At 46.1% G+C, this 8,571-nt stretch overlaps 2 protein-coding genes across 5 annotated transcripts; both read left to right on the forward strand.

Moving 5' to 3' along the window:
• The first annotated feature begins 800 nt into the window (after positions 1 to 800).
• LOC9659502 (patellin-6) lies at positions 801 to 5,337 on the forward strand. 4 transcript variants are annotated; one of them, XM_024674166.1, is made up of 11 exons: positions 801 to 1,151; positions 1,201 to 1,333; positions 1,429 to 1,531; positions 1,605 to 1,665; positions 1,755 to 1,868; positions 1,928 to 2,083; positions 2,153 to 3,889; positions 3,945 to 4,054; positions 4,141 to 4,288; positions 4,392 to 5,189; positions 5,241 to 5,337. In XM_024674166.1, the coding sequence occupies exons 7-10, from the start codon at positions 2,471 to 2,473 to the stop codon at positions 4,653 to 4,655; spliced, it is 1,941 nt and encodes a 646-aa protein (XP_024529934.1). In that variant the 5' UTR covers positions 801 to 1,151; positions 1,201 to 1,333; positions 1,429 to 1,531; positions 1,605 to 1,665; positions 1,755 to 1,868; positions 1,928 to 2,083; positions 2,153 to 2,470; the 3' UTR covers positions 4,656 to 5,189; positions 5,241 to 5,337. The 4 variants fall into 4 exon arrangements, with proteins under 4 accessions (XP_024529934.1, XP_024529935.1, XP_024529933.1 ...); XM_024674167.1 differs by having other exon boundaries at positions 801 to 1,083; XM_024674165.1 differs by having other exon boundaries at positions 801 to 1,333; positions 1,579 to 1,665.
• Positions 5,338 to 5,709: 372 nt separating this feature from the next.
• Positions 5,710 to 7,613, forward strand: LOC9659503 (1-acyl-sn-glycerol-3-phosphate acyltransferase 2). The gene is made up of 11 exons (XM_002969229.2): positions 5,710 to 5,859; positions 5,935 to 6,054; positions 6,112 to 6,151; positions 6,219 to 6,292; positions 6,372 to 6,431; positions 6,494 to 6,571; positions 6,621 to 6,779; positions 6,833 to 6,958; positions 7,027 to 7,119; positions 7,168 to 7,254; positions 7,313 to 7,613. The coding sequence occupies exons 1-11, from the start codon at positions 5,779 to 5,781 to the stop codon at positions 7,511 to 7,513; spliced, it is 1,119 nt and encodes a 372-aa protein (XP_002969275.2). The 5' UTR covers positions 5,710 to 5,778; the 3' UTR covers positions 7,514 to 7,613.
• The last annotated feature ends 958 nt before the right edge of the window (positions 7,614 to 8,571 follow it).

The raw sequence follows: 8,571 nt of genomic DNA on the forward strand, positions 1-8,571 counted from the left end.
TGATAAAGAACGCAGGCCAGTGTTTCTCTCCAATTGTAAGTATCTTGTTTTTATTGTTTTTCCGTTTTCTGCCACTTACAAAGAATTTAGCTATGTTGCCAAGCCTGGAGCGTTTGCAGAGTCTTGAAGCACAAAAGGAGATGTCAAGGAGCAGCCCAGATTCATGCTTGTTTATGGACGATGAGGAGGTCAGTCGGTATTCAGAGGCATAAAGTCTAGATAATAAACTCCACGTTTCTGCTTATTTCAGAAGGACGTGAAGAAGAAAATCAACGGAGCCTTCTGTGCCGAAAAGGTTTTAGAGAAAAATCCCTGCATGGATCTGGCGAAGCTCATCGTCTTCCCGTGGTGCCGAGAGCTAACAATCAAGCCTCGCTCGGATGAGGGAACTAAGTACGCAAAAAGTGTTCTCTTTTATTTTTTTTCCTGACACAAAGGTGGTTGATGCGTCGCTCACTCGCTTGGTAACTTGTCTCGCAGGACATTCACGTCTGTGGAGGACTTGAGTAGCGATTATTCCGCGGGATCTGTTCATCCAGGCGACTTGAAGAATGCACTTACGGAATCAGTGAATAAAATACTGCAGGTTCGTGACATTTTTGAATGCATATGCTGTCACTTGGTAGCTCAGATGCTTTTATGCGTCACAGCCGATTCGAGATCATTTGAAGGCAAACTCCAAGGCGAAGGAGCTCCTCTTGAAAATGAAGGTATGCCTGTCGGTTTTGTTTGACTCGCCGTTGGTTTAACATATCTCTATGTCTGCCTGCAGAAGCTAAAACTGACGTAATTTACAGCATCTTATGTTTGTTTTTGGAGGCAGCAAAAGCGATGGATGCTTGGCTCCTCTTTGATATCAGAAAGAAAAGAAAAAAAGGAACCAAGTTCTCTGGTAAGAACTTTTACCGTTTCTTGCCTCAGATCTTCCGACCGGCCCCAATGGTTGTCTGACTTTCAAAGCAAGAAGAGCTGGTTAAGGATATATCATGGCAATCATGGGCGATTAATGAGAGGAACGATGCTTTCAACTTTCCGCTGGTTTTGGACTGCTTGTTTCAGTGTTTGAGATCGCGGCTTTGCAAGGTCTGTTCAAGCATGACTCAACGATTGCTTTATTTCTATCTACTATAGAACTTCCACTTCTACAGCTGGTAAGCTTGCTTCCACTACCGCATTTCTCTGAGCATTTATTCGTTGCAGGCTTAAGCTCTGGGTCGCTCTTTGTGACTACGAAACCATTAAAACCATCGGAGAGAACGAAAAGTATATAGCTGCCGTACAGGAAATTGGAGTATTTCATAGACATGTGTCCCTGGAAGCACAAAAGTAGCACGTAAGAGAAGGACGTTTCGTTGTGAAGTTCTCTCTTTTTTAACTTGACAGAGGTGGTTAATGCGTCGCTCATTCGCTTGGTACCTTGTCTTGCAGGACACTCGATTATTCCGCGGGATCTGTTCATCCAGGCGACTTGAAGAAACCACTTACGGAATCGACGAATTGAAAAAACAAAGTTTATATATATACACCCCAGGTTCGTGAACGCTTTGAATGCATATGCAGTCTCACTTGGTAGCTCAGATGCTTTTATGTATGTGGCGTCACAGCCGGTGCGAACGCGATGCGAGATCATTTAAAAGCAAACTCCAAGGCCTCATGAAAACGAAGGTATGCCTGTCGCTTTTGTTTGAATCGGTGTCGCTTATCTTGTTTTTAACTTTATAAACCCGTGATTTTGTGTTTTTGTGTCTTGGCAGAAACTAAAACTGGCGTGAATCGTGATTCACACCGACTCAAAAACTCATGGCAAGTGCGTGTGTGGTTTTTACTTTTGGAGGCAGGGAAAGCGATGGATATCTGGTTTCGCTTAGGTGAGAGCTCTCTCATTAAGCGAGAAAGAGGTGTTCTTATGCGTTTCCTCGTCTCGCAGGGGTCTCTCTCAGCCGGCATTCAGCGAAAAGAAAAAAACGAGAAATAAAAAACGATGATAGATTCACTCGTTTTGCCCCTCGAGTTTGATCATCAATGTTTCGTGTCAGGGAGGTGTCTGGATGGGGCGCTCTATAATTTCATGTCACTGCTGGTGGTAAGTTTCACGTACTCACGAAAAAAAATGGTTTCTTTTTGTTTTCGATATAATGGTTGTGAGTGACAGGAGATTTGCTCAAAGAGAAGGTTGGTTTTTTTTTATGGCGAGAGATCGTTGACCACACCACCAACCGTTCTTTGATGGATTACGTGAGTAATGCGATGCGCGAGCTACGTGAGTGATTGGAAACAATCACACAAGAGATGCACGACTGTGACACTTAGAGCACCGAGCAAGGAATGGAGCTAGCTGGCTGAGCTGTGCGGGAATATTCTATTGCCCAATAAACCCTAATAAAATATACCTTGGGTGTTTTTGGGGGTTCTAGGGTTTCGGGGAGCAAGCTAAGTTTTCTTCCCGGCATTTGCGATAACTCCATCGGAAATGGCGACGCCGGCGGCAGCAGATGCTACTGCCACGCCTCCTCCTCCTCTCCCCGACGAGGCGCAGCAAAAGATCGAGGAGCCAGGGAAAGAAGAGGCGGCCAAGATCGAGGAATCTCCAGCTCCATCTCCAGCTCCAGCTCCAGCAGCGCCAGCGCCAGCGTCGGAATCCGGGAATGGCGAAGCTGCAGCGGAGGCAGCGAAAGAGGGGGAAGCGCCAGAAGAAGCGGCGGTGCCGGGGCCAGTGGATGATAGTCTTCCGTCTTTCAAGGAGGAGAGCTACTTCGAGAAAGATCTAAAGGAGTCGGAGAAGAAGGCGCTGCATGAATTGTCGGACAAGGTAGAGGCGGCGATCAAGGCCAAGGAGTTTGTGTTGCCGCCCAAGGTGGAGGTCGTCAAGGAGACAACGGAGATTGCTAAGGTGGATGAGGCTGTGATTGTGGCCACCACGATCGAGAAGGATGTCAAGGAGGGCGATTTGGAGGTGAAGATTCAGGAGGCTGCAGTGGCTGTGATCGCCCCCGAGGAGGCAGCACCAGAACTGCCACTGTCGGAAGCTCCCAAGGAGGAAGAAGCCACGACCACTCCAGCGGCATCGTCCGAGGCTGCTGCTGCTCCAGAGCCCACCAGCGAAGAGGTAAAAGCTCCAGAAGCAATTCCAAAGGTGGAAGAAACTCCAAAGCTGGAAGAAACTCCCAAGGTGGAAGAAGCTCCCAAGGCGGAAGAAACTCCAGTAGTGAAAGAGGAGGTGGAAGGAGGAGCTCCAGAAGCAAAAGCGGAAGAGCCCAAGATTGAAGAAGCTCCTCCGGCAGCTCCAATTGATGAGGCTCCCAAAGATGGCGTGATAGTGGCTCCTCCGCTAGTGACGGAGACGACGCAGGTGGAAGAGGACACTGCTCCTCCGGAGGACTTGGAATTGTGGGGAGTTCCGTTGCTGCCAAGCAAGGGTGATCCGAGAACTCAGGTGATTTTCCTCAAGTTTCTCCGGGCCAGGGACTTTAAGGTGAAGGACGCGTTTGCAATGCTCAAGAACTGTGTGCTGTGGAGGAAGAGGTATGGAGCTGACAAGATTCTGGAGGAGGACTTGGGGACCGAGTTTGAGGCGTCGGCTTTCAACCACGGCGTGGACAAGGAGGGGCATCCCGTGCAGTACAATGACTTTGGAGCGTTCCAGGATAAGGATTTCTATCAGAAAGTTTTTGGCGACGCTGCCAAGACAGAGAAGGCATTGCGGTGGAGGGTGCAGCTATTGGAGAAGCAAATCCAGAGCTTGAATTTCAATCCAGGGGGTGTCACCTCAATGCTACAGGTGGTCGACATGAAGAACGCTCCTTTACTGGGGAAGAAAGGTGTCCGGCTTTTTATGAGCCAGGCTCTTAAACTTCTAACGGACAACTATCCGGAGCTTGTCGTGAAAATCGTAAGTGTTCGATCGATTCGACTTTTTGGTTTCTAATTGTTTTGCTGTGGCCCAGGTTCTTTTGAATACTCCCTGGTATTTCAGTACCATCTATGCATTTATCAGTCCCTTCTTCACGCAACGTACCAAGAGCAAGTTCACGTTCGGGGGGAGCTCTTTGTTCAAGTAATAGTGTTTGTTTTCTTTGCTGTTCTTTACTCTACTCACCCACGCGCCGAAATCTTTTGGCTTTTTTCTTGTCCCTTGATCAGATTTATCTCTCCCGACAACATTCCTGTGCAATACGGCGGTCTGAGCAGAGCTAATGATACTGAATTTGGAGGAGATGCCAGTGCTTCGGTGACAGAGCTGGTACTAAAAGCTGGCGAGAAGAAGACTGCCAGTATTGAAGTGTCAGGGGTAAGAACTTGTCTGTGCTCTTGCGTGCTGATCAAAATCACGAGGATGTTATAGGTACTAATCTTCTTTTTGCTACTCTTTCTTCTTTTTATTTTCCCCTCAGGCTGGAGATACAGTGGTTTGGGAATTTGCACTAGTAGGCTCGGACGTGACATACGGTGCCGAGTTTGTCCCCAGCAAGGAGGGAGGGTACACCACGATAGTTGTGAAACCGAAAAAGATAACATCGCTCGAGGAGCCTATCCGCAACACTTTCAAGTCGCCAGAGCCTGGTAATCTCGTGCTTTCAGTCGATAACACTTTGTCCAGGAAGAAGAAGACCGCGCTCTACAGATACATCATAAAGCCGCCTCCAGCAGCGGTGTGAAGAGAAGAGAAAAGAAGAAAAGGAGGTCAGTAGCTCACAACGATTCTGCACAGCTCTGCTTTTTCTAATTTGCCACCACATGCCACTGCTGTTCGTGGAGATTTGCTAGCTTTGTTTTTTCTTTCTCTATTTCGCCTCTGCGCTGAATCCATTTTTGGAGCCTTTATTGCTTCTACAGCTTAGAGTGTTTTGTGTATAGTTTTTCTTCTTCCGCGTTTTCTCTCCTCGTGTTTTTCTTGCCGGCATTCTTTTGGATCTCACTGCTGCTTTGTTTTGCTCTAGCTATCAAAATAATGTTCTCGTTTTCTCCTCTCGCGTTGCAAGTGTTTGTACGAGTTTATCGCTGGGCTGTACACTCGTGCAGTGTCAATAATGCAAGTCTGCAAGTGGCATCCTTGGTTTAGTTTGTTTGGTCGCATTTTCTTCTTGGGTTTGTCATGCCAGCAAGCATCCGTGGGACCGAGTTGGGTGAGAGATGAGCTGAGCACAGCGAGCCCAGCGAGCCCAGCACACGAACAGTGCAGCCAACTACAGGTTCATTTTCTCTCGTTTGCTTCTCTCATTCTAACTATTCATGATTTTCAGAAAGAAGATGGAAAATTCTTTGACTTTAGAGCTTCCGGATCGAAAGATTAAAGAAAAAGTTTGTCGATGCCAGCTGAAAGGTTCGAGTTTTGTTTTCTTTTTGGATTTTTATTGCGTTTTGCAGTGTGTCGTGTCCGCGAGAAAATGTATCGCAGGCCCACGCAAAAAGAAAAAAAAGACGAAGCTTGATCCGCGTTTGATCGCGAGGATCGAGAAAGATGTATAGCGTGGCGAAATCTCAAGGTTTTGGAATTGATTATTCTCGCTATAACGTTTTAAAGAATCCATCGACTATGATTGAGCGCTTGCCATTGTTTTTTCTCGCTGGCCGAGGAATATTTTTAGCAAAGATTCGAAAGCCCGCGAAAGAGGCTCCAATCGCGAAGCCAACGAACGAGATTTCTTGGGCATTGAATGGACGGGCAATCCGAGAGGCGTTGGATATATTTTTATCCACCACTCACGCCTCGCTCTTTAGGGTTAGGGTATTTTGAGGGTTTTGGAGGGATGAGTTGCTGAGCGCATTCCCTGGGGAGCAATGGCGCTGCTATCGGCGCTCAGCGTGCTGCCGCTGGGATTGATGTTCTTCTGCTCTGGATTTGTTGTCAACTTGCTCCAGGTAAGAATCGAGCCGCAAGAATTTGTGAATTTTTGTCTCTCTCGATCTCTCTCAATCTCGGGGATTTCGTTGTAGGTTTGCTCGCTCGTTTTGCTCCCATTCTCGAGAGGATTGTTCCGGGCGGTGAATATGTCGCTGTTTGAGCTCGCATCGTCGCAGCTGGTCTGGATGGTGGAGTGGTGGGCGGGTGTGGAGGTGCATTAAATTCGCTTCTCCCTCTTTGTCTTTTTGCTGCTCTAAGCGTTCTTACAGGTGCGCATTTACGCTGACGAGGAAACTCGCAAGCATTTTGGTAAGAGCTTTTATCAAGCTGCGATGAAAAGTTGTATTTAGAGCTCGATGTGGGTTCTCGTTACCAGGGAAGGAGCATGCGCTGATCATCTCGAACCATCGCAGCGACATTGACTGGCTTGTTGGCTGGATTTTCGCATCTGTACGGCCACTTTTGTGGAACTTGGGTATGATTCTTCGGTGGTTTTATTCTTCTGATCAGGGCTTTCCACTTCTGGTAGCGTGTCGGATGCCTGGATGGTACGCGGGCAATAATGAAAAAATCCTCCAAGTTTCTACCGGTTTGTGACATCACCAATCAATTCTTAGCTTTGTTTTTTTCTATTGTTTTGCTTCCATCCAGGTCATTGGTTGGGGAATGTGGTTCACCGAGTACATATTTCTGGAGAGGAAATGGGAGAAGGACGAAAACACGCTAAAGGTACCAGGCTCAAATTTTGTGCTGTGGAAATTAGAACTGCTTGTTACAGATCGGCTTCCAGCGGTGGAAGAACTTTCCACGGGTTTTATGGGTGGCTCTCTTCGTCGAAGGGACGCGGTTTACTGAGGCGAAACTTAAGGCCGCCCAAGAATATGCAGCCTCTGCTGGACTGCCTGTCCCACGGAATGTGCTTGTTCCTCGAACCAAAGTACGTTTGCTATCCTTTGCATTCCGGTTTATCAATAATGAGAATTCTTGCAGGGATTTGTTTGCGCCGTGGATAATTTGCGCTCTTTCATTCCTGCAGTCTACGACGTGACCTTCGCTCTCTCGAAATACAAGCCTGCTCCTACCATGACGAGAATACTAAATCGTCAGTCTTCCGTGGTATGTTTCCTCGACCTGCCGTTTTCTTTTTCTTTTTTTCTTTTCAGTGTTTCACTTCTGTTTCTCAGGTCCATATGCATGTGAGAAGAGTACCAATGAACGAGCTGCCCACTGAAGAAGAGGAGCTCACCGAGTGGTGTCGAGAAGTATTTGTCAGAAAGGTATGTCGTTGTGATCGCGGAAAGGTGACTAAGCCCGATGGTTTGCAGGATGATCTGCTGGACAAGCACAAAGCAGAGAACACATTTGGCGAGGAGCTGTATGTCCCTCTGACGCGATCCTATAAACCTCTGATGGTAACGCAAACCTTTTCAAGTTTCCAGTTTTTTGCTTGACATCTTCATCCCCTTCCAGATCGTGATCATGTGGGCGTCGCTACTCACCATCGCTGTGGTGAGTTTGCTGGCACGCCTGCTAAAATCAGCGTCTGGAATCGCGTGGTTCAGTGGCGTCCTGGTGAGCGTCACGGCTTTGATGCAAGTCGCCATTCTCGCTACTCAATCCGAGCGCTCGACACCGGCAAAGAGAGTGAACAAAGGAACCCATCGCAACTAGTCCAAATCAAGAGAGTACCAAAGTTTCCATCGCTATTGTGAGGTCATCGCTGTATAACTTTTTTTTCCTCCCGACGAAGAGATTTCCATAGTTTTCTTAAGAGCCGTGAAGATTTTTTAAAAGCCCGCAAAGGGGCGCTTAAATTCCTCCCTTGGGCTAGATCTAGATAGAGAGAGAAGCGATGGTGGCTACGAGCCAGGGCGATTCTATGGCGACGCATTGCCGCGGCCTCACATATGCTATAAGCGCTCTGCGCGGTCCATGGGCGGTCTGTGCACATGTACACAAGATCAGCAAACACGAGCACTCAGAAAGCGGAACGATGTGCTTTACGGCAAGGCTGATCATCCGAGCTCTAGCACTCCAAATCCTTTTTCTAGCAGTCCAAAAGAATAAAGCTCGTTGCCAGTCCCGGATTAACTCCTCCTGCAATGTGCAATATTTTACATATTGCTGTCACGCTGATGTATATATCCCAGAAAAAATTCCAACAGAAAATTCATTAGTAAACGGTTGTGACTCCCGTCAATTTGTCCCACCAACTTTGGGTTCATCACTCAACAGGAACTGCCAGTATTATTATTAATAGATATACAAGCTTTTACAGGACTTGAGTCATAAAACAATTTGTGAAATAATCATATGAAAGTCATATACAAATATACATAAGAAAACAATAACAAAACTTAAAACAGGGAAATAAAACCATACACAAAATTCAGTTTAATATTTTAAAAATTATATGCAATCCAAAAACCACATTCACAACCATAAATTCTCATTTTACAAATGTAAAAAAGTTTCAAAATATATGTAATGACAAACACTACCAATTATATGATTGTCTTTATTATCATTGACTAGGTTATATCATTTTATATTTATATATTAGAACTTAAGATTACTATATTTCAAAATGAACTAAATTTATATGACTATTAAAAATTAAACTTATTTTATTAAAGTATTTATTCTTGTACTTTGAGGGCCAAGTGTACAACTACAATGCCATATACATAGTGGGATTTTGGTGGTTTTAATTTAGACCACTCGCTCGT

This window comes from Selaginella moellendorffii, unplaced genomic scaffold (assembly GCF_000143415.4).
Source record: "Selaginella moellendorffii unplaced genomic scaffold, v1.0 SELMOscaffold_12, whole genome shotgun sequence".
Taxonomy (NCBI): Eukaryota; Viridiplantae; Streptophyta; class Lycopodiopsida; order Selaginellales; family Selaginellaceae; genus Selaginella; species Selaginella moellendorffii.

What these genes read in the sequence shown, in the direction of transcription:
- LOC9659503 (XM_002969229.2), top strand. Translation starts at nt 5,779, where the DNA reads ATGGCGCTGCTATCGGCGCTCAGCGTGCTGCCGCTGGGATTGATGTTC. An exon ending in TTGTTGTCAACTTGCTCCAG is followed by an intron (nt 5,860 to 5,934) that starts GTAAGAATCGAG and finishes ATTTCGTTGTAG; the next exon opens with GTTTGCTCGCTCGTTTTGCT. An exon ending in AATCCTCCAAGTTTCTACCG is followed by an intron (nt 6,432 to 6,493) that starts GTTTGTGACATC and finishes GCTTCCATCCAG; the next exon opens with GTCATTGGTTGGGGAATGTG.
- LOC9659502 (XM_024674165.1), top strand. Translation starts at nt 2,471, where the DNA reads ATGGCGACGCCGGCGGCAGCAGATGCTACTGCCACGCCTCCTCCTCCT. An exon ending in CGGAGCTTGTCGTGAAAATC is followed by an intron (nt 3,890 to 3,944) that starts GTAAGTGTTCGA and finishes GCTGTGGCCCAG; the next exon opens with GTTCTTTTGAATACTCCCTG. An exon ending in CCAGTATTGAAGTGTCAGGG is followed by an intron (nt 4,289 to 4,391) that starts GTAAGAACTTGT and finishes TTTTCCCCTCAG; the next exon opens with GCTGGAGATACAGTGGTTTG.